A 27,985-nucleotide genomic window follows, 5' to 3' on the forward strand; every position below is an offset into this window, starting at 1 on the left:
TTAGTTGATATCTTTAATAGTTGGTCTAGTTCTTAGATGCTGGCTCACCAATGTCAATGTTATCCTTTCCAAGAGCCACCAGGGACAAGAAGAGGATCTCTCTATATAAACTTCTGGACCATGTCAGAAACAGAAAGAGAGAGGACAAGACATTAGGGGTAGGTAAATCACTGATTTCCGGGCACTTGCCTTGCAGGCGGAAGCATCACTTACCTCTGTCGTCTGACACCAAGCTTAACTCCAAGAATATCCAGGACCTGGCTCATAGGCTGATAAACATCATTCATCTGGATGTTTCTTACCACACTGTGCAGAAAAGCCTCACCGAATGGTTCCTCACTAGCAGACATGGGGGTCCGAACAGGAGGCACAGTACCTGGTTAAAAAAAAAAAAGACATAAAAATTGCAGCCAAAATACACGTAAGCTTAGCAGCCAGAAGACTGCAAACTGAGACTCACAAGTGTTAGAATCACTCAAAAAAAAACACAACTGAAAAACACACAAAAGTGTCCCCGCAATCTTACATAAGCTTACACATAACAAAAATATACACACACACCCCACCTATATAGAGATACTACTGATTCACAAAATGAGATGCAAACCAAATACACTGTCCCCCATAATGTCTGGGACAAAGACATATTTCTCCTTGATTTCCCCCTCTGCTCTACAGTTTAAAATTACAAATCAAACACTTTAGACATAATTAAAGTGCACATTGCAGACTTAAGGGGATTTGCACACATTTCAGTCAGAAAACACTTTTTCCTTATGGTGCCCCCATTTCAGGGCACCATAATGTTTGGGACAATTGGCGCCCCAGGTGTTTGTGATTCCTCAGGTGGGTTTTACAGCTTCATAAAATACCTCGGGACTTGCTTCTACCCTTTGGAGTCTGTAGTTGCCATTGTTCAACATGAGGACAAGAGCTGTGCCAATGAAAGTCAAATAAACCATTATGAGGCTGAAAAACAAGAATAAAACTATTTGAGACACCAGTAAAACCTTAGGAGTACTTAAATCAACCATTTGGAATATCATTAAGAAGAAAAAACACACTGGTGGGGTCAGTAATCGCAAAGGGACTGATAAGCCACTGCTGATGACAGTAGAATCCTCATTATGGTAAAGAAAAAGCCCACCTAAAGGCCAGTACGACAGACCAGAAACAGTCTTCAGGTGACAAATGTGTGTGTATGTCAGGGACAACTATCTGCAGACTTCATGAACAGAAATACAGAGGCCACATCACAAGATGCAAACCACAAATTAGCCACAAATACAGGATGGCCAGATTACAGTTTGTGAGAAAGGACTTGAAGCAGCCTGCAGAATTCTGGATAGAGGTCTTGTGGACAAATGGGACAAAGATGAACCTGCATAAGAGTGATGACAAGAGCAAAGTGTGGAGACAAAAAGGAACTGCCCAAGATCCAAAGCAGACCACCTCATCTGTTAAATGTGGTGTTGGGGGTGTTATGGCTTGGGCATGTATGGCTGCCACAGTACAACAAGATAATGATCCAAACATACTGGTCAGGCAACACAGGAGTTTATCAAAGCTAAAAATGGGAAATTCTTGACATCCAATTGAGCTGAAGAGAAAACTTAAGGGGACAAGCCACCAAAACAAGTAGGAGCTGAGGATAGCTACATTAGAGGCTCAGCAGAGCCTCACCAGAAAAGACCCTCAGCACCTGGTGATGTCTATGAATTGCAAACTTCAAGCGATCACTGCATGCAAGAGATGTGAGACAAAGGACTAAATATAACGGCTTTAATAGACCTGCCACTGGTGTGTCCTAAACATTATGATGCCCTGAAATGTGGGGGACCATGTAGAAAAAGTGCTGTGTAACTGAAATGCGTGCAAATCACATTAAATGAAAGTCTGCAATGTGTACTTTAATCACAATGTCTGAATTGTCTGATTTGTAATTTTAAACTGTGGAGTACAGGGGGAAATCAAGGAGAACTATGTCTTTGACACAAACATTATGGAGGGCACTGTACACACACAAAGCAATCCTAGAGAGTAGACAGATATATACACATACAGAAATGCACACACAATAGCACATAGACACTGGGGACACATATGCACAGGTTCGAGCACTTACACACGGCCCCTTGAAAAAGTATTCAGCCCCAAAAACTATTTCCATAGTTTATTGTCTGAGATTCTGAACTTACAAAATATTAAACAATTTTCCCAGCTGATCTACAAAACAGTGTACATAATAACAGATTCAAAAGAAACATCTTGAAAAACTTTCAAAAATTTGCTAAAAAGCTAAAATCAAAAATGTGATATAAAGTAGTCATACCCATTCTAAATATGAGGCAAACTTTGCCCAGGTTCTAACAACTCACGCAATTTGTTGATCGTCTCACTATAGGAAATGGGTGAGTCACCTGTTCTCAATTAATTAATGAGGATACATCTCACCGCTCTCACCAAGGTCCAACAGTATGGTGAAGACTTACCACAAAACAAAAACGAAATGAGACAAAAGAGTATTCAAAACAAATTGGGGAGATAATAATAGATATGAGCAGAGGATCTGTAGAAGGGTATAAGATCATCTCAAAGGCACTGAACATACTTTGGAGATCACCACTATCCATCCCAGATTGCACATGTTGCACTGTGGTAACTGCCAGTGGCCAACAGCACACCCACAACATCTGAATTACAAAAGCCCTCAGAATCAGTTTCTCTACAGCAAGACCAACAAGAGAGCTCCCATTTTCAGGTGTACAGAGACTGTTAGTAAGCACTGCAAGCAGACCACGTCCTTGCAACATCAGTTGAACTATCTTCTGGCATTCAGCCCCCACCTTTTCCGCTGAGCACCACCACTACAGTTCACATGTTCGCAGTGCAAATCCTACCAACTACACCAAATGTTTTGTTGTGGAATTACACAATGCTCCATCCCAGACTGCACATTTTGCACTGTGGTAACTGCCAGTGGTCAGCTGAAAACCCACAACATCTTAATTACAAAGACCCTCAGATTCAGTTTCTCTACAGTGTGATCAACAGGACAGCTCCCAATCTCAGACGTGCAGAGACTGTTAGTAAGCACTACAAGTGGACCACTTGTTTGTGACGTTCTTTTCTCTCACTCAGCCCCCACCTTTCTGTTCAGCACCGTTTCTACACATCACCTCCCTGCAGTGCAAATCCTTCCAACAACACCAACTGTTTCTTTTTGTGGAATCACACAATGCTCACTCCTAGGTCACACATTTTGCACTGTTTGTAACTGCCGGTGGTCAGCTGAAAGGCCACACTGTCTGAATTACAAATGCCCTCAGAATCAGTTTCTCTACAATGAGAGCTGACGTCACCAAACAGTGCTTAAAGTAGTCTCTACACACCCGAGAATGGAAGTTCTTCTACTGCTCTTGCTGTAAAGAATTTGATTGTAGTGTGATTCCATGACATATAAATCATACAGAAGAGGAGAAAATGTGAAATCAAAGCAACATTGCTTTGCTGAGTCTATCCCACTAAACTTAGTTACCGAATAAAGGTGACACTTGTCGGTTGCCAATTGTCATTGTCTCAACAATACATAAGGCACTGCACAGAAAAGGGCTGTTATGGAAGAGGGGTGAGGAGGAATACCTGGCTAAAAAAAAAAAAAGTAATTTCACATAAAGAATTTTACAAGTGACATTTGGAAGATACTGCAAAGATGTGTCAGAAAGTGTTGTAGTCTGAAGAAACAGTGACTTTTTGACGTCAATACTAAACAATATGTGTGGAGTAAATCTATCATCACACATCAGCCAGGTAAAATCATCCAGACTGTTAAATATGGTGGTGGCAACATCATGTTGAGAGGATGCTTTTCATCATCAGGGAGTTGCAATCTGGTCACGATTGAAGGAAAGATGAATGCTGCACAACACAGACAGGTCTTGGAGGAAAGCCTGCTCTGCTCTGCCAAACAGCTTAAACTGGAGAAGATGTCTGTCATTCAACAGGGCAATGACGCCAAAGCACACTGCCACAGCAACAATGGAGTGGCTTAAAATGAAGAAAACTGATGTCCTTGAGTGCTCCACACTCCTGACCTTCACCCCATTGAACATATGTGTTGAGACCTAAAACTGTTGTTCAAGGTCCATTGCCCTTCCCAACTAATCTGCTATAGCTTCAGCAATTTTACAAGGAGGAATGGGCAAATGTTTCTCCATCACTATTTGCAAAATTAATAAGAGACATATCCAAAAGGACTACTGGCTGTAACAGCTCTGAGAGGTGATGTAACCAAGTACCGAATGTTAAGACAAATACTTTTTTGTTTTTTCTTTGAATTTACTGTCTTAATCTTCTTTATTTATATATCAGGTTTGTACAATGCTATATACTGTATACCCTGCCGTTCTATCTTAAATTCTGTGAAGTGCCTTGAGCATGGAAAAGGCGCTATATAAATAAAATGTATTATTATTATTATTTACTTTCAAATTGTTGACATTTCAGATTTTCATTTTTTAAATTTTTTTTCATTTGGGCAGCACTGTGAAAAAGAGTGATTTACAAATGCAGATTTATTAGTAAAACTGAACAAAATACTAGGGTGGGATAATCAGTTATATTAAAAAAAGGGTTGGAGGCTGAATACTTATTCACACAGATGTAGCAGATAAGTACAACAACATAAAGAGAGGAAGAAAAAATACACAGCATTTTTCACAGACACATTAGATAAGCATACACTGAAGCAGGTATGTAAATGCAAGAGCATGCACGTACATATAGAGAAAGAGCAAAAGAAACAACAGAGCAGATATACACACATTTACAAAAGAGCCCACACAAAAACAAACTTGGATACATTTGATATACACACAAGGACACTTCCAACTGTAAAAGCAAACACTTAAGTACAAACACATTCACTGTATAAAACAGCAGGTATACAGACTCTTACAGATGAGAAAAAACTCTCCCAAAGACACAGCAGACACACATATCTATATTAATTTCCTGAGCCACCCCTTCCTATACTCAGATCATGCACTGTGTGCGGGGCTTGTGATCAGAGGACCGATGTGAGGGAAGCAACTGGGGGTTCGCAGACCTTGGACGATTCAGGAGCTCCGCCGGACTGCCAATTGGATTGAACGTTTTTGTCACTTGATTTACTTGACTTGAGTCTTATAACTCCTCCGTAATCTAATCATATTTTAACTGGGCATATTGTGTAACATCAATGAAGTATAAGGTAAAGTGGTGGAGTAGAGCTCTGGAGGTTCTCAGCCTGACTTTGTTGGTTGTTATTGCTATTATTTCATGAATCTTCAAACTAATGTCGTTGACAGTCAACTGTTGTGATCATTTTAAACTGACAAGCAGAGAGATGACTCTCAACAGTCAGGCGTGCAGTAAAAATAAATAAATAAATGAGAGTACAAATAAGCAGCTTATGTTGTACTTGTTGTAGGCATTGTTAAGAAATCTAAATTTATGTAACTTCCAGTAAGCTCATTAATGTTGTATCAGTCACCAGTGGAGTAGCATTAGGTGTGGTAGTTTTGATATTGAGTGTTTAACAGATATTATCTGATGTTACAGTACATAGCGGACACATGGTTGAGTATTATTTATTACCGCCATATGAACCCCAGGATCTCTACATGTTGTTAAATGCTGTTAACATTATCTGACATGAAGTGCTCTGTGTGTTGCTACATTGAGGGCACATTTTTTTGCAAGCAGCCATACCACATGGAAATGGAATCTCTGGTGACAGTGGAAGAGAGGAAGTCACTATGGAAGCTGCTATCTATTATGAATAATGAACAACACCCACTATACACCAATATAATTAAGCAGAGGAATTTGTTTAGTGGTAGGCCACTATCACAGAACTGCAATATGGACATATACAAAAGATCTTTTATCCCTACAGCCATTAGACTTTTTAACTCTTCCCAAGCATGGGGTTTGGGGGGTGGGGGGCTTGCATTGAGTTCTGGGCCTGATGCTCCTGCTCTGCTCATAAGTTATATTAGTTATTCACTACATCCGACATCTCACTACTGGGTCACTACTGTATTAACTTTTTTCATAATGAGGCACTTTAAACGTTATCCTATCAGCATAAGCCATATCACTATATTTAACTTTAATACTATGTCACTTTATTATTATATGCCACCTGTCACTTTGGTAGTAATATGATTTGCACAATTCCCATTGCACTGGCATAATAGTAAGCAACATCTAAGTTACCTTTATTGGTTGTAAGATTATAGCCCCAGTGTATTTACGTAATGTTATTTGTATAGTGTGTACACAAATATTTAAATCAAACTTGGCTGTAATCCTTGACTACTGGTACTTACATTTCACTTGGGATCAACAAAGAAAGTATCTATCTATCCATCTATCTGTGCTTCAGAACAGGACATCCACCTGAAGCTAAGCTTATTTGGTACTTAGATGGTAGACCATCTAGGAAAAGCTTGGGTTGTTGTTAAAAGATGTGTTGGTGAGACCAGCAGGGGGCACTTACCATGTGGTCTGTTTGTGGATCCCAATGCCCCAGTGCAGTGACAGGGACACTGTGCTGTAAAAATGGCGCTGTCCTTCTGTTGAAGTGTAAAACCAAGTTCCTGACTCTCTGTGGCCATAAAAAATCCCTTAGCATCCTTCGTAAAGAGCAGGGTGCATCCCAATGTCCTGGCTTAATTGCCCTCCATGGCCCAGTCATTCTGGCTTACTAATCATCCCCAGTCTCTAACTGGCCATCTCTCTTACCACCTTACCATCTAATAGGTAATATGAGGTGAGTGTTTTGGTGCAAAAAATGGCTGCCGTTGCATCATCCAGGTGGATGCCAAACATTAGTGGTGGTTGAAGTGGCTCCCCACTCACTACGAAAAGTATTTTGAGTACTGAGAAAAGCTCTATATGAACATAAAGAATCAATTAATCAATTACTAAATTACTGTGGTGGATTGGCATCCTGTCTAGGGTTTGTTCCTGCCTTGCACCCTATGCTAGCTGGGATGGGCTCCAGTAACCGCAGTGCTGTTCAACTAAATGGCATATAAAAATAAAGGTGTACAAGAAGTTATGCTCACACAAAAACATGCATTGTCTTGGCAGATAAATACAAATATGCATGTGGATATTCTCACTTAAAACAACACAACAAACACCACCTCACAAAAAAAGAAGCAGTCATGCACAAACAGAAATATAAACATACACACACACCATGCAAAGATGAGCAGATTTGCACATGGACAAAATTAAAGATGTAACACAAATGCACAAAGAGACATACATAGACCAGACACAGACACTGGTGTGTACAAGATAAATTTGCTTAGAAATAACAGAGTTTGATTCAAACACACAATTATGCATACAAAAAATAAATAAAAGACAGCTGCAACTCTGCGCCAGATATTTGTGAAGAAGAGCATGGAAACTTACTATCAAACAAAAGTGTGCAATTAAGACCTGAAAGGTACAGAACAAAATCCTGTTGGTATTTATCATAATTGAAAGGGATAAAATGTGCAGAAAAAGCTGCACAGTTCTTGATAAGAACTAGTGTGCTTACTCTGTGTATTCCACAGAATATAGAGCGGTGGTCCTGGGTCCTGATGCAGCTTGAGATTGTCCCACAGCATCTGAATAAGAACATACTTGCTGTCCTCCAACATCCAGCTTCGGGGAACCTGAGAGACAATAAGAGACGGGGTTGGGAGCAATCATAAGTTGACTCAACTAAATGGAACACACGCCTTTACACTCAAATAACTGTATAACTTCACCTTGGTATCTCGATTGCAGTGATCAGAAGATAGAATGAGGCCAGGAAGGTTGCTAGGTAAATCAAGCCGACGGAAATGCCAGACAAGATTCCAGAAGACAATGGGATGATGGTCAACAAAATCAGAAATGCTGAGAACCTGGTCTCCTTCATTTTCAAGCAAACTTTCAAGCTCCTTCCATAAAACAAGTGGGCTGAGGTAGGGGACAGTAATAGGATCTGGGTTGTGCAGACGCCACTCTAGACTCAAAGGATCCTAAATCAGAGGAATCGCATTGTTATAGATACTGAGGAGGGTAAACTCAGTGAACAAGACAGTAAGAAACACACTTACCAATGGGTCACCCAGCTTGGAAGGAAGGCTCCCTGTAGGGATGGCAGGCAAGTGCTTCTGCAATGTGGAACTCTCCCACAGAGGGTCAAAAGTACTAATGCTCCGAGGCATGTGGTCACTGCTGCCCAATTTTTTTTCTGCAGGTACACTGATGCAGTGGACAGAGCAAAGGCCAGAAGATTCAGTGCTGAAAAAGATTGAGAAACAGTGCATCTGGCAGTCTCATGCAAATGAGAACTCGGCATCAGAGAGCACCTGAAATAACATTTGTACTTTATAGAGAACCACAGAAATGTTAAGTGAGACAAAGAGTTGCGTGAAATGAAAACTGATTGTCATATTCTTAGCTATTTGTTACAAATTCTCGTAATTATTTAAGCACGGGGCGCATTTTAGTAATTGAAAGGGAATGGATGTACACTATAGGCCAAAAGTTTCAGAACACCTCAGTTCTCCAGTTTGTCTTCAAATTTAATCAGTTGAAATGCAGTGAATGATGTAAAATGGTAAAACTGTAAATACAGAAAGACTCCGCTTAACGCTGCTCTGGTTAATGCTGTTTTGGTAGTACGCATTTTTTCTCCAAATTCTAATTTTTCATTGATTCACTTTGCAGTCACATCCCACGACTATATTAGATATTCCCAAGCAGTCTCGCCGCTTGTTTGATATCAGTGCAGTACAGTACATTACGTATGCCTGCTGCATCACTGTTCATTTATGATTGGTCATCAACGTTATTGTGTAAGGATATAAGCATAACATTTTATTTTACTGTAATAAATAACAATTATCCCATTTTAGTTTTAAAATGAGTGGTTGCAAAGAAAAAGAAAGTAAGGTGACAAAAAAAGCATTTCGCTGGAAACTAAAATGCAGGTGCTCAGACGATCAGATGAAGGTGAACGCTAAATTGATATCAGCACTGCATTAAATTTGTCAACTTCAACGATTCAGACAATTTAAAAAAATATACTGAAAATCGTATCATCAGCAACTACAACCACAACCACAATGACTTCTGCAACAAAAATTACCCATTCCAGAAGCAATGTGATTGAGGGAATGGAAAAATGACTTTCCATCTGGATTGACGAAGTTGAACGCAATATGTCAATAAGTCAAGCAATCATAATGGAAAAAGTAAAATCAATTTTTAACCACATTCAGAATGAAAAAGGCGACACCAGTGAAAATTTCATAGCTAGTCGAGGATGTTTCCATTGATTTAAAAACAGAAACAATCTTCATAACATACAGATTTCTGAAGAAGCGGAATAAAAATCGATATTAGCAATAAAAAATGTCTATAATTAATGTAATAAAAATTATTTAATTATACATGTTACAAAATAAAACAAAAAAAAGATAAACTTTTTTATTCTCTGTCCTGTTTCAGCCCATTATTTACGTGTTAAGATGACCTACTTTAACGTGGTTTCATTTAGCTCTGGGAATCCTTGGAACATATCCCCCACATTAAGCGGGGTCTTACTACTAAAGGTTTAAAGTTTAGGTTACCAAAACAGAAAAAAAGGAAATTTACAAATGGGCCTTATTCAGGGAACAACTAATAGGTTACAACTTACAGATGTTCTGCAGCAATTAAAGTAAATTAAGCCTTGCAAGTTGAAGCAAACAATTTGCACAGGTATCCCAACTTCTGTTGATTACTTAAAACCCCTCTGTGTGTCTTAAAGCACAGTTAGAACAGACTGTGTTACTACACCCTCTGAAGTACTTACTTGGACAATATTACACTGGAGAAAGTTGTAAATTCCAGTGATAGTGGCAAGAAAATAGCAATTAACAAATTAAATGAGACAGAGCATATATTACTCTTAGAAGTGTAGGCCTCTTACTTTGAGAAATTGCGAAAACAAATCAAAGTGTCAGTGAGTACAGTGGAGTCCTACACAGTCCAAAGGCAATTAGAAAATGGAAGAAAATTTGATAGGAAGAGATCTGGCAGACCCAAACTCACAACCCAATCAGAAGACAAAGTTCTGAAGGTCACCAGCTTGATGAATCACAAATTGGAATAAAATTTTAAACACTTAATGATCCCTTGCCTTATATTTTTTTATTTGCCATTGTTTATTTGTTCTGTGTCTTGATTTCATGAAACATTAAGACATAAAACTTCATGTATTTCCATAAAATCTGAAAAAACTGAAGTGTTCTAAAACTTTTGACCAGTAGTGTACATTGCGCAGATTGTCTCTCTTTTTATCCTCTGTTGCTCTCAACATGTTTCAGACTTAAGAAGCAGCTCTGACAATAAATAACTCACCACTGATGTAACAGTAGAATTTGTAACTTTTAATTTAAATGTATGTCAACTTCCATTTATTTCTAAAATAAAATAAAGTCTGCTTTATTCATAGCAGCTAGTGAAAAAGACACCTGAAGTAGATCCTTGCCAAACCCAAACAATGAACCTGTCATCCTTTAGCTGTCGGCCTCACATTCTCCAAGTGACCATTGAACAATATTAGTAGCAGCACTAGTCTTCTGTGCAAATTCACAGTCCATTGAGAACATTTGTAAACATTTTATTAAAATCCAATAGCATTCCATACAAGCAAGTCAGGTTTAACAAAAATCAACCTCCACCCATGAGAAACAGAGCTAGGCCAACAGACTAAAACTTTAATAATAGTAAAAGTAAGTAAGTAAGTAAATAAATAGCATGAAAAAAGAGGAGAGAGAATCCACTTCCTCAATTTAAATGCTTATTCTAAAATGTTACTGATTACATCCTGCCAGGTTTTGAAAAAGATGTGTACAGATCCTCTAAGTGAGAATTTGATTTTTTCCAATTTCAGATAATATGTAACATCAGTTACACACTGACTAAAAAGAGGTGAGTTAAGATTCTTCCAGTTGAGCAAAATAAGTCTATGTGCCAATAGTGAAGTAAAGGCAATTAGTTTGTTTGTCCTTCTCCACTTTAAGCCCATCTGGAAGTACACCAAACACAGCTGTTAATGGATTAAGAGGTATTGGGACACTAAGGCTGCCTGAAAGTCATTTAAAGATTTTGGTCCAAAATTATGTTAATTTGATGTACACCCAAAACATATGGCCCAATGAGGCTGGAAATTGATCGCAGAATTCGCAGGTTGGATCTTGCCCTGGAAACATTTTGGACAATTTTAAACGAGAGAGATGTGCTCGAAATATACTGTAATTTTAAGTTAAATAATTGTATGCTTTGCGCATATGGAGCACGAGTGAATTCTGTACATTGCTACCTTCCACTCCTTTTCAGAGATGTTGAGTGAGAGATCCTTTTCCTACTGTACTCAGGGATCTTGGAAACGGAGGGAATTTAAAATGTTTTTATATATTACAGAAATGCTGTCCGAGTCCTCAAGGCTGATCAATATTTTTTCCGGAATACAGGTAGGTGAGAGGTGAGGACAATTGGGCAGATTTTGTTTAACAAAGTTTCTAATTTGAAGCTAGTGACAGAAATGTGTTGCTGGAAAGTTAAAATTGAAGTGTAATTGTTCGTAGGATGCAAAGTCGTTATCTATGTACAGATCTCTAAGTAATTTAATCCCAAATGTTTTCCAGACATTAAAAACTGCACGTTTGAGGGGGTGGAAAAAGGTGGTTCTCGTGCAGAGGTGCCACAGATAAAAGCTTCTCTATCTTAAAATACTTCCTATATTGGTTCCATATTCTGAGTGAATGAAGCAAAATAGGGTTATAGAAATGGTAATTTCAGAACACATGAGCTAGCAGCCCTACCTCAGTGAAATTAGGGCATCAAGAAATAATAGTAAGAGTCCATGGGGATCAACTCACTGGACAATGAACAAAGAATATGACAGATTGGAGGGAGTCATCACAGATAAAATCTGACATTCAAGCAGAACCATGAAAAGCAGAAGCAATAACACATATAACAGGTCATGTGAAAAAGTCCATGAAATGTTTTTTCTTTTATAACATATGTAGACATAACAAGATTTGATCTTCATTTAAACAGAATCTATATGTATACAAAATATAACACCATGCCACATTTACACTTTGTAGTCCATTCACTACAAAATTTAAATACACAAAAATGCTAATTTTGCATGTGAGCAAAGTATTTACACCCCTACATATTTATCACTATCTTAAATACCTCCAATTAGAATCAAGTATACTAAATTATGGGCAAATGATTAGAACATCATTGGAGAGGATCTGGTCTGAACCTGCTTTATTTAAATCTTTAGACATTTATGTTGGTTTACTCTTTGCTGGTAAGGTGTGTTATCACCATTCCTACATCGAAAGAGCTCTTTGAGGTCTCCAGAAGAAGGTTATAGATGCCTATGGGCCTGGGAAGGTATATAAAAAGATTTTCAAGCAACTGAAAATCAAACATTTCATCCATCCATCCATCATCCAACCCGCTATATCCTAACTACAGGGTCACAAGGGTCTGCTGGAGTCAATACCAGCCAACACTGGGCGCAAGGCAGGAAACAAACCCCAGGCAGGGCATCAGCCCACTGCAGAATCAAACATTTCACTGTCCAGAAAATCATCTACAAGTGGAGAACATTTTAAACAGCTAGCAACTTGCCCAGGCCAAGTTGTACCAGCAAGTTCTGCTCGTGGGAAGAATGCAAGGTACTGAAAAGAAGTCTCTAGGTATTTTATCACAAGACCTACAGGTACCTCCTGCCACTGTTAATATCAAAGTGCATGAGTTACTGATAGATAGAGGCTGCACAAATTATACCTACATCGAGGGGTGTGCCAGGAAGAAACTTTTTCTGTCCAGAAAGATCTTCAGGTCAATACATTTGCCCATGAACACCTAAGCAAAGACTAGGACATCTGGAACAATATGCTCTGGACAGATGAAACAAAGATGGCTTCCCAAAAACAAAAACAAACGCTGTTAGAACAAGCTAAAAACGTGGGTCGCGCCTTGGTACAAAAAATCCCCAGAAAACCAGTGGAAATGGCCCGTGTATCTCTGGACACCCAATGAGACCAGAAACAATGAGCTTGAAGATTAACAGCATATGGTCACTGTACTAGAAGACAAGTATGGTGAATACCAAAGACAGCATTTGACCTAGAAGAACTGGATTTCAACTGTAAAGCATATGTGGTGGAAATGTTATTGTTTGGGACTGCTTTACTTCTTCAGGGCTTAGGCAGCTCACCATCATAGAGTCTACGATGAATTCTTTATTATACCAGAAGGTGCTCGAGGATAATGCGAGACTGTCTGTCAAAAGATTCAAACTCAATCAAAAGTGGACTTTGTAGTAAAACTGCCATGGAATGGCTGAAAATAAAGCAAAGGAGGGTTCTGGAAAGACTAAGTCAAAGCCTTCATCTGAACCCCATCAAGATGTTGGGAAGGATTTGAAATGGGCTGGACACAGCTGAATTAATTCTGCATGGAGTAGTGGGAAAACATTCTAACAGTTGATGTCAAAGATTGGTAGGCAGTTACTGGAAACAGGTTGTTTCTACCCAAGGGGGCAACACCAGTCATTAGAGACAAGGGCGTGTTTACTTTTTCTGCACATAGAAATGGGATATCTATTCATTTATTGTTGAATTAATTATTGCAAAGTGGACTGTTCATTGTTTTTTTAAATTATATTACCTTTATCTAAAGATGTGGTTTAAATGAAGATCAAATCTTGATATGTCCACATAGTGTCACTGGCCAATTTATTAGTTACACCTTACTAGTACCATGTTGGATCCTCTTTTGCTTTCAGAACTACCGTAATTCTTCATGGCACAGATTCAACAAGTTGCTGGAAACATTCCCCAGGGATTTTGGTCCAAATTGACATGATAGCATCACGCAGTTACTGCAGATTTGTCAGCTGCACCATCCATGATGCAAATCTCCTGTTCCACCACATCCCAAAGACACTCTATTGGATTGAGATCTGGTGACTGTGGAGGCCACTTGAATACAGTGAACTCATTGTGATGTTCAAGAAACCATTCTGAGATGATTTGAACTTTATGCCACGGTGGTCATAAAGGGATGGACATGGTCAGAAACACTGCTCAGGTAGGCTGTGGCATTTAAACGATGCTCAGTTGATACTAAGGGTAACAAAGTATGCTAAGAAAATATCCCCCACACCATTACTCCACCAATGACAGCCTGAATCGTTGATTCAAGGCAGGATGGATCCATGCTTTCATGTTGCTTCTGCGAAATTCTGATCCGAATGTTGCAGCAGAAGTCAAGACTCATCAACGTTTTTCCAGTCTTCTATTGTCCAATACTGGTGAACACATACGAATTGCAGTCACAGTTGCCTGTTCTTAGCTGTCAGGAGTGGCACCCGTTGTGGTCTCCTGCTGCTGTAGCCCATCTGCTTCAAGGTTCAATGTGTTGTGTGTTTAGAAATGCTCTGCTGCATACCTCGGTTGTAACGAGTGGTTATTTGACTTATTATTGCCCTTCTATCAGCTTAAACCAGTCTGGCCATTGTCTTCTGAACTCTAGCATCTACAAGGCATTTTCGCCGAGAGAACTGCCACTCAATGAATATTTTCCTTTATTCGGACCATTCTCTGTAATCCTTAGAGATGGTTGTTCGTGAAAATCCCTGTAGATTAGCGGTTTATGAAATACTTAGACCAGCCCGTCTTGCACCAACAACCATGTCAGTTACATATCATTTCTTCTCCATTCTGATGCTTGGTTTGAACTTCAGCAAGTTGTCTTGACAATGTCTACATCAAGGGTGGTGAACTCCAGGCCTGGAGTGCCGCAGTGGCTGCAGGTTTTCATTCTTGCCATCTTCTAAATTAGTGACCAGTTTTTGCTGCTGATTACTTCTTTTAATTAACTTGACTCAGGCCCCATAGTTGTTTCTTTTTCTTTAATTAGCAGCCAAACAATAATGAGACACAAAACAAGCCACCACATAACCAGCTCCCCTGTGCCCATCACACAATATCTGAAATTAAACAGAGGTGATGGTCTTGGTAAGGATGCTCCCTCGGGTCACCAAAACATTTTGACGGTGCTCTTAGAAAGATAAGAAAAACAACAGTTTTTGAAATGTGTGCTGTGGCAAAATGAGAGCAGCAACAAGCCATGGAATTAAATAACGGGTTTAACTAACAGCAAGAATTGGCTTTTCATTAAGAAAGTGATTGGAGTGAAATTTGTTGGAGTTTGAAGCCCCAGTTTAGCTGGTCATCTGTTAGCTCGTTTCACATCTCATTTTTGCTTGGCTGTCATTTAATGAAGAAAGGAATCAATTCAGAGAGCTGAACCCTTCTAACAGGGCTATTAAAGTGATGGGGAAAAAGTTAATTCGCATTGAAAACTGGTCACTGATTAGGAAAAGGGTTAGAATGAAAACCTGTAGCTGCTGCGGCATTCCAGGCCTGGAGTTCGCCACCCCTGGTCTACACGAATAAATGCATTGAGCTGCTGCTATGCCTGATTGTCTGATTAGATATTTGCATTAACAAGCAGTTCAACAGGTGTACCTAATAAAGTGGCCGGTGAGTATACATTAAAAAAAGAAAAAAATGACATTTCTTGGGATGCACTTACTTTTTCACATGATTGTTAATAATCAGACATTACTTTAAATATATGCCACAGGATATAAGACCTGCACATCATGAAGAAAATAAGATGTTAGACAGAGACCAGAGGTGGTAAAGGATGCAACTATGGGAAACAAAAGCAACGATGATCATCAAATAACGATTGAGACACTGACCTTCATGCCCAGCACTTACATTTAAATGGATGGGACGAGGATACGAGCGTCAGGGTGAGCCACTTGCTCCAGGTGTTTGCACTTTAATTCTACTGACTCATTAATTAGTTTTTCCTTGGTGAAACATAATGAATAGACAGTGTGATGAGCAGCTAATGGCTCCAACTGCTGCCAGCTGCTCATTCATGTTAGGCCATGCTGCATGTTTTTTAAAATGCAGATTGTGCAGCTGAGAACATCAAAGCTTTGAGGTTCTAAATGGAAAGAATAATTTCCTATTTACCCTACTGTTTCAGATCACTTGTCACACATAAACCCTTGGCTGTGGTTCAGATATGAAGCACTGGTCATTCTGCAATGCAGATACATTGCACCTGATCAGGCCTCAATACCCCTACCCGCCCCCTTCTTTTCTAGTCTATCATCGGTCTGATTAAACTGACCCTTAGATAGCAATACACAATCTTTTACTAGGCAGTTATTAATCTAGGGGTATTACCTGCTGGGGTTGTTGCAGTGCTGAACTGTGATCTGAGGGGACTTAGCCCTTCCCATATGTGGAGGAGACAAAAATGATCCTGCAGAGTTTGAAGACGACACACCCTCCATAGACGGACTGTGTTTCAGGAAGTACCTAAACAGTAAGAAAAGCAACAGAGTAGAACCGTTGCACTGTACACTGCCCAGTAGTAGCAAAGGTCACTAATCTCCTACATACCTGCCAGGCCCCCTGAGATCCCGGATCTCAATGCTCAGAAAGGGCAGGAAAGGATTGCCACAGAAAGGACACGTTGTATTAAGATTGGAATCGTCTGCTGTCCATCCTGCCATGATCTCTTCATCATACACTAAACATTCACATGTTCTACAGCGTGAGCAGCTAGAAATGAGAACCTGAAAGCATGGAAAGAATGACTGCTAAAGTAACAGTTAATTTCAAATTAAATCTCTGAAGTGTCTATTAGTGGAAGAAATCCAAACTTTTCAGTCCAGTGCTTCATTTTACGTATACATTTCCCTTATAATCTAACTCATGAGCCCATTTATGGCCATTGTGAATAGGGCCGCAACATGCAGCACCTTCAAAATCAGTCATCAAATGAAAACCATGCAGTTTAATAAATTAACAATACACTAATGTACAGTACCTCAAATATAAAACTACATATGAAATGAGGTTAGCCTCTGTTTGCACAATAATGCATCTTCCACTGTGTGATACTGCTGCAGATTTGAACAGCCCTGTAGCCGAGTCAGTGACGTTGCTTTAAACATTTAAATAAAAACATTTGCCACAGTGCCCTCCATAATGTTTGGGACATTAGGGGATTTGCATACATTTCAATCTCACCATGTAGAAATTACAACACTTTTTCTATATGGCTGATTGGAGGAACTTGTGGTTGGTTGGAGACTGAGATGTACTGATGTCAACTTTGCAAATGAAAGAGAAGCGGTTGAGAGTTTTTGTATTCTGTGGTGTGAGAATTAATTAAAAAATACATATTGCTCCTAAATACTTTGTGTTTTTTGGTTGCCACTGAACAAAAAGCTTTTTTTTCCCTTTAGGTTTTCTTTTTGCTTTTTTCACTTATACAGGAGCAAAAGTAGCTGAGTATTTGGGGCAGTGTTTAGAAAAGTTACTTGTTACTTGTACTTGTTATTTGTATTCAAACAAGCACAAGTGAGACAGGGCAGTAAGCAGCTGTAGCTGACACCAGCATCTCTGTAAGTAAATGACTGGTGTCGTTGTAAGTAACAGAAACAACAATTCCTTAGTGGGGGAAAAAAAGGCAGTGGCTGACATTAAGGGCTCAGCAGTATGTAGGCAGACGACATAGTATTAAGGCACCGATCAGGCGTAAGCGGCTATAGGAGCAGACAAAACTGTTAGAAATGAACTAGTAGTGGATATTCGGTAAGCAAGTTTTACTACACTGCAGTTTTTAGCTGTCAGGAAAGTACAGCAGTTAAGAGAGCAACAGCATAAGGGTTCATTCATATGAAGAAGTACAAACAGTGCTAGTGGAGAGCTTTTACATGAGGAATAAGAGGAGTGGAAAGTTTGGACTAGACAGAGAAAAGTAAAGTTAACCTCATAGAAAGAATAAACAGCAGGCAGTCCAGGGGGAGAAGATTACAGGAGCTTAAGGGGTCAGAAGATGTAAAATAACTGTAGCAGTTCTTTAATCTACTTTTTTGGCTTCATTTTCTTATTAAAGTAATTTTAATAAAAAAAAAAAAACAAGCTCTTTTAGTAATCTAAAGTCAAATTTAATAATGACGCCAGTGCAATGCAAGTCCTGTTGGAATGTCCGACTTTCTAGAGGATGGCTTGGAGGAACACAAGGTGCAAGGTGAAGGATGCACACTGTCTGGGGGCCATTTCAGGGCACCATAATGTTTGAGATAGCAATGGCAGGTCTATTGAAGCTGTCATTTTTAGTACTTTGTCACATATCCCCTGCATACAATGACTGCTTGAAGTCTGTGATTCACAAACATCACCAGGTGCTGAGGATCTTCTCTGGTGATTACTTTGTCGTCTCCACACTTTGCTCTTGCCATCACCCTTGTACAGGTTCATCTTTGTCTCGTTTGTCCACAAGACCTTTTTCCTGAATTCTGCAGGCCCTCTGAAGTTCTTTTTTGCAAACTGTAAATCTGGCCATGCTGTTTGTGTGGATAACTAGTGGTCTGCATCTTGCACGGTGGCCTCTGTATTTCTGTTCATGAAGTCACTGACACACATACATCTGTCAAAGAGTTCAACTATTGCACAAAACAGACAAATACGTGGACAGATTCGTTGACAAATACTCAGTGTGTTTGAAAACAGCATGTGTGGATATGCTCTGTGATGGACTAGCACCTTGTCCAGCATTGCTTTCTGCAGAGGCCAGCTCCAGATTTTTTTATAGATTCAGGTGGATTCAGAAATAGAATTAACAAATTTAAATGAAGATGTTAAATGAAAAGTTGCTGTTTCAAAACAAGCACTACTAAGAAAAATCATTTTTGACCTTGCATATTTTGAATGTGTGTGCACTTAAAAGCACAATAAGGTTAGAGGATATATTTAGTACTTTACAATAAAATAATTATATTTCAGCTGGGTATAGTTTTTATATACAGTTTGTATTGATATATTTGTTCAGTTTGTGTATTCATAACTGGATTACCAGTATATTAAAATGAGTAGGATGGAGTAAATAAGAGGTAAAAGCAGCAGAAGAATACATCACTTTACTGAAACACTGTGATTAGTTATTTTATGAAATGACAGTGCTTTATACAAATATTATAAGATCATAAAGAGATGCAGGATTTCTAGCACCACTCTGTGAGACTGTACATAGTCAGCTTGAACAACCAAAGGCTTAATATAAGTTACGGTGAACACTATCTATAATAGACTTGTTGCTCAAGTTTTTGTTTTCATATTCTTTGGTGCTTTGTGAAAAAAACTTTTTACCCTTTAATTTGCTTACAGGAACAGTTTCCTGTCATGGGTTTAATTTTGATGAACATTTCAGCTTACTCATACTTAAAAAAACGAAAGCAATGTGTTTCCAATTCATCATTTTTTTATCTAATTCAGGACAAATCATTAATTATGTTTATTTCATTTATTGCTGTTGTTTTTTTCTTGGTGTTTTGTTGTCTATCTAAAGAGCACACACCAATGACAGGGAAGTTACGGGGGGAAAAGACCTGACCATTGATGGTGGCTTTGGCGCAATTGGAGTAATTCAGTTCATATGAACTACATTATTGCATTTTTTTCACTCAGCTGAAAAATTCCTTATCATTACACCCTGGCTCACATAAAAACTGCACTGTTGACAAAAACTATTCTACATCTTCATAATTAGCCCTGTGTATACAGAGCACTTTAAATCGTGCCACCTAAGATCTGGTGGAAGTGTCATCAAGAGATATCAGTAGTAGCAAAACTAACACTACTTACGCAGTAATTTTAGACATGCATAACTTTGCATGGGTTTACACTTCTTGGCTTAAAAAGTGCTGAATGGAGTTTCTGTAGTTCAGTTCACTACAGACTTACACTGTATGTGCTTTGAGATTCCCACACAAAAAAAATAAAACACAATAAAAATCTAAATAACACAGTGTGAAAATCAAATATTTCTTATAGGAAGAAAATAACTAATATTTTTGGGAATCAATTTTTGAATCCAATATTTGGTGAATATGTCAGGACCTGGGCAGATTCTTAGCAAATACTCACCTCCATCGCATAGTTCTGAAAGATGCTGGTGTTACTGGTGCAGTGTGATGATGCCAGTTCAGATTTCTCAGGAAGAGGAAAAGTCGATCCTGCATGTGGTCCAAAAACTGTACAAATGAAGCATATTTCAGGTCAAAAAATGTATAACTTGGAACTGGGAGACACAGAACAGCTTCTGAAATCAGAGTATGGAGAGCTACAGTAGATGCAGGTTTTAGTTTAATCAGTCTCTTAAATTAAAGACTATTTCTTGGTTGCAGTAAAATGGCACTATTAGTTTGAGTTCTTATTTTCCAGTTTGAAAATCAACCCTGAGGTATAAACTTTAGTCAAGCGACGGATTGATATTGTTTGCCACCATATAAGCCCGGACTAAAAAGCCATCACAGGAACACAACACTCTACATGGCACTTCTTGAATAGGTTTACAAATGAAGTGAGAAATGGGGCATGTACAATAAAAATGATGAAGGACAACCATTAAACTCCTTGGTGTTAATCCAAAGCGTCTCTTGTACTTTGAATTCTATGTAGAATTGGTTAACCCCAAGTGTCTCTCAGGTTAGGTTGTTATGATCCGATGTACGGCATTACGCCCAAACAATGCTTGGGACAGTGTTCTCCTGCCATCTAGTGGATAAAATACATCTTGCTACAAAATATCATGAACATTTTTATATGTTTTGCCACTCTATGGTAACTCATCAATATTCTTGAGTGGGGTGGAAACTTCAACTAGAACATACAATGGCATGTAAACGAAAAGCTGTACAGCCAGTTTTAGAACGCATACTGAACCATTAGTTGAATCAAACGATAGTGATGACAATGTGAACTGGTCATCAGACATTGACGGAAATAATTAAAGTGCAGTGCAGTTATATGCCTGATGAATTTGGTTGTGTGAAGCTTCAGCATGGCAAAAAGGAAAAATGATTGCAATCAAGTGAAAGGACAAGAAAGATGTCAGCCTCCTAAGTATGGTTCACAATATAGTAGCTGTCAATGTTTGGGTCGAGGAAATGTGGAAATCACTAAGCCTTGTGTTGTGGTAACCTATGATAACTCAATGGGCAGCATCGATCGTGCGGAGCAGGCACTGACATTCTACCCTCTTGTGCGCAAGCAACAGAAAAATATACGAAAAATGCACAAAGAAACACACACACTTCTACTGTCCCTATTGCGAAGCTGGGCTGTGCATTAGTGACAGTTTAAAAAAATCTCACACAAAGCACATGCATTAAATCTACACCAGTATCGCAATGGACACTAGACATACCTTTTCCCATTATATATATGTTAATATTTGGTATTAACATGGTTCTGTTAAACATAATAACACTTCTTCGTGTTGATAAAAAGTGAATCTTTTTGACTTGTTTTTCCAGAAGTAAACATAAGGCTTAGAAGGCTACAAGTCAAAATAATAAATAGGTTAAGGGTATTGCATAGTGAGGCAATAGTGACAGGTCATAGTTATGAAGAAACAACAGAATGGGGCATTACAATTACAATGGAGATTAGTGAAGAAACTAATGCAGAAGTTGTCAGAAAAGTGAACCACTGAGTATAGTGTAATGAAACAAATTAGCAGGGAAAAGGGAATGATAGACCCTGGAAGAGTCAAAAGAAACAACAGATGCTATGAAATTCCTAAGTTCAAGACTAATGCTAGGCTTTCATGTATAACAATAGACTGTAAACCGTCATACATAACAGGATGGGAACTCCCAATGCTTTACAGTAATAAGTGCATGGATAGAACAGCCCAAGTGAACATAGTATAGCCCACCTCCTTACCAGTATGATGATATGCAGCCTTGGAAGTGCTGCCCTGGGATTCTGAGTTCTCTACGTCAGGTCTAGTCTGAGCCACCTTGTCAGCTTCACAGCCTGTGGATTTTATAATGTCTTCATTCTCATTTGAGGGCTTGCCATGCAACACTGAAGAAGGCTCTGTACTGAGAATGGCAGCATTTGACACATTTGTCCATTCATAGTTTGGGTCCTGTAAACAAAGTAGCAGGTACTAAATGCTCTTATGTCAAGATGAACACTTGTGCCTCTACATCTTATAGCTGAGGTGATTTGAAGTGAGGGCGGCATGGTGGCGCAGTGGTAGCTCTACTGCCTCGCAGTAAGGAGACCCGGGTTCGCTTCCCGGGTCCTACCTGCGTGGAGTTTGCATGTTCTCCTCGTGTCTACGTGGGTTTCCTTCGGGTGCTCCAGTTTCCTCCCACAGTCCAAAGACATGCAGGTTAAGTGGATTGGCGATTCTAAATTGTCCCTAGTGTGTGTGTGTCCTGTGGTGGGTTGGAGCCCTGCCCGGGATTGGTTCCTGCCTTGTGCCCTGTGTTGGCTGGGATTGGCTCCAACAGACCCCTGTGACCCTATGTTCGGATTCAGCGGGTTGTAAAATGGAGGGATTTGAAGTGATCAACTTCTATGACACCTCATGCAGCTGTCTTGTGTCGCATACAGCAATCTGACATCATTTACATAACTCAGGCAATACAAGCAATGGGCAGCTAGAGTGCAGCTAATGATATACTGTAGAGAATTCTTTCATGTCATGTATTTTACTGATGTCTGGCTAAAACCTATACAGTGTAAGGAAAGATTCACTTTTTTAAATCTCCTTCTCAAGGTCCCTTGTTATTCTGTAAACTGCTTTGTGTCAGGCTTAGTATCTTAACAGTTTGCGTATGAAGAATGTAGCTTTACCAAATCCATGGGTAAGGATGAAGAATTAAACTGTTCCTTCAAAAATATATACTGTAGGTCAGAATGGTGAGGATAGTATGACAGCACAAAACTTATGTATTGTTCTGGCACGGGAATTAATGGGAATATAGAAGTTGTTATATATATATTATATATATATATATACTATTGATCAGTTTACTGACACTACAATTCTCATGAAAAAGTATGGAATTTGCTTTTTCCAACAACATGCCAAACTTCTGTATTAAACCTGCTGTTATAAAGTATAGCCCATCCTCCTGGCAATGGATTGCTTTATGCCATTTTTATTATTAATGTATTATTCTCAGATTATGTATTATTATTATTGTTATCATAATGTATTATTCTCACGATCCCACATGCAAATGCACTTGTGTCAGTGCCATGTTTTGCCTAATTCTTTCTTGGCTTCACTTTTTTGTTTGTTTATTATTTCAGAATTGCCATTTTATTTATTTCATTTTGGCACAAATGGTATTCAATATTTTTAAAACCGTTTCTGGAAGTAATTTACAAAATCTGAAGTGCTATTACAAATATTCAAACTGATAACTTAAAAATTCAGATTTTCCATATAAAACATACCACCTGCACACTGGAAGAGAACATCCACCTGAAGCTAAGCAAGTTCGACCCTGGCTGGTACTTGGATGGGAGACCAACCAGGAGAAGCTTGGGTTGCTGCTGGTAGAGGGGTTGGTGAAGTCAGCAGGGGACACTTACCCTGTTGGTCTGAATGTGGATCCCAGTGCAGTGATGGGAACACTGTCTTGTAAAAATGGTGCCACGCTTCAGATGAGACATAAAATCGAGGTCCTGATTCACTGTGGTCAGAAAAGATCCCTGGGCATCTTTTGTAAAAAGATGGGTGTATCCAGATGTCCTGGCTAAATTGCACACCATGGCCTAGTAATTCTGGCCTCTGAATCATCCCCTACATCTCTAATTAGATGTAACTATTTCTCATTCCTTTGCCACCTAATAGCTAATGTGTGGTGAGCGTACAGGCGCAAAAATGGCAGCCATGGCATCATCCGGGTGAATGCTGCATATTAGTGGTGGTTGAAGTGGCTCCCCACTCACTATGTAAAGCATTTTGAGTAGTGAGAAAAGCATATAATAATTATAAAGAGTTATTACTATTATTATAATTATACAATGTCATGCATGTGTGCCTGGGGACCTCCTTCCTGGCTCTGGTGAGGTAAGCAGTTCCACCATGGCATGAGAAGGGGCACTGACACTAAAAATACCTTCCACATCCTCCTCCACATCCAGAAAAAGACAACCAAAGCTGATGTATAACCCCACTCCTACCAGTTTGAGAGCTATAAAGTAGGCCCGCTCCCCGAAATTGATGTCAGATGTCAAACTGACTCTCAAGACAGACAGAGCTCCAGACTGAGCATTTGCTTTTTTTACTTTAAACTATTTGTCAGCTGTCTTTTAAATTTATATTATTAAAAGAGGATAATGCTACCACAGGATTGTTTGTCTCATCCCTGGTCCACTTTCTGGGTCACATTGCAACAATCATTACATGTCTGAAAAGAAGCACTGAAAATGAGAAATGGGGGCATTTTCTACCATCAACTATTGCACACAAGGTTGGTTTGGGCACTTACTTTGGACGGGGAAGCATAAGTGGTTAATTTAGAGTACCACTTGCTAGCCTTTTCTGCTACCTCCTTCCCAGCTGAAAGCATGCTGCTCTTTAAGACGTCAAAAGTAGGAGTGAGCAAAGTATCCAGCATTAAGGAAGAGGGAGACTCCAAGGAAACAGTAGCCAGTGGTCCTAAAGGTGGTTCATGGAGTGGAGAAGGCGTTGACCACAGTCGATCTCTATGTTTGTTTTCTAAACCTGTGGCACCAGGAGAGCTTGGTGGGAGGCTGCACCTACGGGCTCCATTCTTGATACTGCCCACCTCCTCATCCCGGGCCTTTTGCAAGTCTATGCTGGGTGCACGGCTGTTCAGTGGACTGCTCATATTGTTCATGTACATCTCAATCTCCTCTGCTAGATCTCGACGTGCAGATGGAGTTGAAAGGCTGCTCACTTCTTCTTCTTCCATCCTATGCTGCTCTGTTTCAGCAGCAAATAAGGAAAGGGGGTCAAAACCCACTTCTATGCCAGTCCGTTTCACAAACCCGGGAGCCCGTGGAAGTGTTTTATTTGAAAGCAACACAGCACCAGGCTTCTCTGGCTCATTGTCCAGGTCCTCCAAGTCAAAAATGGCTGGCGAGTCAACCTTGTCAGCCTCAGAGGAAGTTTCTTCATCGCTTGAATCTTTCTCCATACCATTTCTGCTGCAAGGTAGAGTTCCATGTGTGCAGCTGCCAATCTCGAGGGTCCTTGGTCTTTGTAGAGCTTTGGACTGAACATGGATACCATCCCCCACAGTGTTTAAATCTAAGTCTGAAGCTAGGATGGCAGCGCTACTGCTGAGTTGCCGACTTTGTAGCACCCAGCCATCACTGTCCTTGTTGTTACTGGGTTCCACAGCACTCCGATGTCTCCTCCTCAGGCAGCTGCTTTCTACAAGTCCAATATCATCTAAGGAAGTAGTGAAGTGAAGACTTGAGATGCAACCTGAAAACAGAAAAAAGAAATTCAGCCGACTCAGTTATTGATCACTGATGACCGTGGAGATTTCTGTGTGGTCAACAGCCAGCTATGACTTTTCAATCAATTAGCTTTATTAGTCTCCCCAGAAACAATTCTAATGCAGTGGACTTTTTTTTTACCTACATGCAGGGCAAACTCATTTCTTACTGTCCTCAAAGGAATGGATGCAGCTTAAAAGTTAGTAACTTTTCAAGTGGAGTTTAAATTTTTACAATCATGGTATGTATTAATTTGCTAATGTAAAGGTAAGTAAGTAAAGCATATTATATAAATTTTTTAAAAAAGTGCATCTTCTTTCAGTTTAAAAATGGGTTCTACAAGGTATTGGTGAAAACTAATAATGTACTTACCCTTTAAGAAGAATGTAGAAGTCAAAAGCACCTGGAAAATTTGATAATCACTGGCTAGATAAAGAAACTCCTTAATGATTAACTAGCGGGCCATGTTTCTGGACTAATCTTGCTTTAGTGGTGAATGAGGTATTATCAGATGCTACTAGAAGACAGTGCCATCTGGTGGTTTCATTTATATATGTTTGGCTACAAACACTAGGTTTCCCAATGTTATTATTTGAAATAAAAATGGCATTGATTTGCTCCAGATGTTATGGTTAACAGTTTTATTGTTCTAAGAACCTGATAATTATACATAATAATACATGCATTTGCAGACTATAAATTCACCTCAGTGTAGATGAACTCCTTTTAGAAATTGGATGAACTCATACAGCTGAACCTTGGCTTTTCAAAGCCTTTGGCAGCACTCAAACTAAGTTTGTCATCTCTAAGATTGTGTGTTTTGTCACAAGCATTGACAATTGTTTGATTGATGCTGCCATTTACTTAACTTTCCAGCCTGTGCTGCTTTTGTTTCTTGGACCATAGGAAAGCTAGTGAATCCCTACTGCAAATCTTAAAATTTCCTATTCTTTCAATGGGACTTTTTTTTTTTTTTTTTTGTTCTTTGTTTCGCCTTATACAATTTCTTGTATTAGGAATTTGGTAGTTTTCGCGTACCCCTTGGGGTCAGAGCGCAGGGTCAGCCATTGTAGAGCGCCCCTGGAGCAATTACAGGTTAAGGGCCTTGCTCAAGGGCCCAGCAGAGCAGTGGCCTTTTTTTTTTTTTTTGGCAGTGACGGGGATTCGAACCGACAACCTTTGGAATACCAGCGCAGCTCCTTAGCCTCAGAGCAACCACTCCGCCGTACTATCTATTTATAGTAAATATATTTGAGATATCTTGAAATGCACAGGAAGTTATTTTAAGATATCTGAAAATGCATTCGAGATATCTTAAAATGCACACGAAGTTATCCATATTACTAAACGAGAATGGTAAAATGGATATGGATGCAGGGACCTTCCCGTGGACGCAAAAGACGTAGTGCGCAGGCGCCACACAAAGCCCCCCTCCAACCAACGGAAAATAAGAAATGAGGCAACGCGCCCATAGCACACAAAAAAAAGGAGTCAGACGCAGGCGCCACACAAACCCATGGCACACAAAAAAGAGGATTCAGACCCACGCCCGCCACACAAAGCCTCCCTCCACTAACAGAAATAAGAAATGAGGCAATGTGCCCCTAGCACACAAAAAAAAAGGAGTCAGACGCAAGCGCCACACGAAGCCCATAGCACACGAAACGGGACGCACACAAAAAAGAGGATTCAGACCCACGACACACAAAGCCCCCCTCTACTAACAGAAATAAAAAATGAGGCAACGCGCCCCTAGCACACAAAAAAAAAGGAGTCACATGCAAGCGCCACACAAAGCCCATAGCACACGAAACGGGACAGACTACAGAGTCCACACACTAACATAAATAGGAAACGAGACACAAAGCAACTCCTCCACTAACACAAATAAGAAATGAGGCAACGCGCCCCTAGCACACAACAAAAAAGGAGTCAGACACACGCCCCAAACTGAAACGGGACAGACTACGGACTCCACACACGGTCACCCATCGAGCCCGAGATTGAGGCTCAAAAACGAAAGAGCAACTGCAAGCGAACACTCGAGATCATACAGAAACCCCACACATACGGACAACACAACATATTTGAATCAGATTATCCCCGCCTAACAGTAAAACAGGACAGTCTAAGGAGTCCACAAAGGTTCACAAATCAAGCCCGAGATAGTACTGAAAAAGAGTACTCACACCCCCGCTCCACAGTAAAACAGGACAGATTACGGAGTCCACAAAGGGTCACACATCAAGCCCAACATATTACAGAAAGCGAATTGTGTTTCGGAAAACGGCAAATACTACGATAGAAGCATTCGCCTACAACACGCATATGGAATCAACGTACACACTACACAGCAGATTCCACGCACTTCTAAAAAAAACGCACGCCGACAAACGACGTCATACATAAACAACAACAGACCGGACTACAATACATATTGGAATCACATTGCAGTGATACAATTTTAACAGGACAACCACAGATAACAC

General features: G+C 39.6%; 2 protein-coding genes across 6 annotated transcripts in view; one reads left to right on the forward strand and one right to left on the reverse strand.

Annotated features, from left to right (window-relative positions):
* slc24a1 (solute carrier family 24 member 1) overlaps positions 1-27,985 on the forward strand; it is a 201,610-nt gene that overhangs the window by 25,811 nt on the left and 147,814 nt on the right. The window lies entirely within an intron of this gene.
* The window catches only part of dennd4a (DENN/MADD domain containing 4A), a 75,000-nt gene that overhangs the window by 1,794 nt on the left and 45,221 nt on the right, over positions 1-27,985 (reverse strand). For 4 of the 5 annotated variants that reach the window (XM_051920305.1, XM_028823704.2, XM_051920302.1 and 1 more), the window contains 11 exons: positions 24,518-25,482; positions 21,945-22,152; positions 20,142-20,248; positions 16,608-16,783; positions 16,389-16,523; positions 8,151-8,337; positions 7,818-8,072; positions 7,604-7,721; positions 7,474-7,500; positions 214-376; positions 49-113 (listed from right to left, as the gene is read on the reverse strand). In XM_051920305.1, coding sequence (XP_051776265.1) covers positions 49-113; positions 214-376; positions 7,474-7,500; positions 7,604-7,721; positions 7,818-8,072; positions 8,151-8,337; positions 16,389-16,523; positions 16,608-16,783; positions 20,142-20,248; positions 21,945-22,152; positions 24,518-25,482 — 2,406 coding nt within the window. The remainder of the gene's footprint in view (positions 1-48; positions 114-213; positions 377-7,473; positions 7,501-7,603; positions 7,722-7,817; positions 8,073-8,150; positions 8,338-16,388; positions 16,524-16,607; positions 16,784-20,141; positions 20,249-21,944; positions 22,153-24,517; positions 25,483-27,985) is intronic. The other variant, XM_051920304.1, reaches the window with a different exon arrangement.

This window comes from Erpetoichthys calabaricus, chromosome 17 (genome assembly GCF_900747795.2).
Source record: "Erpetoichthys calabaricus chromosome 17, fErpCal1.3, whole genome shotgun sequence".
Taxonomy (NCBI): domain Eukaryota; kingdom Metazoa; phylum Chordata; class Cladistia; order Polypteriformes; family Polypteridae; genus Erpetoichthys; species Erpetoichthys calabaricus.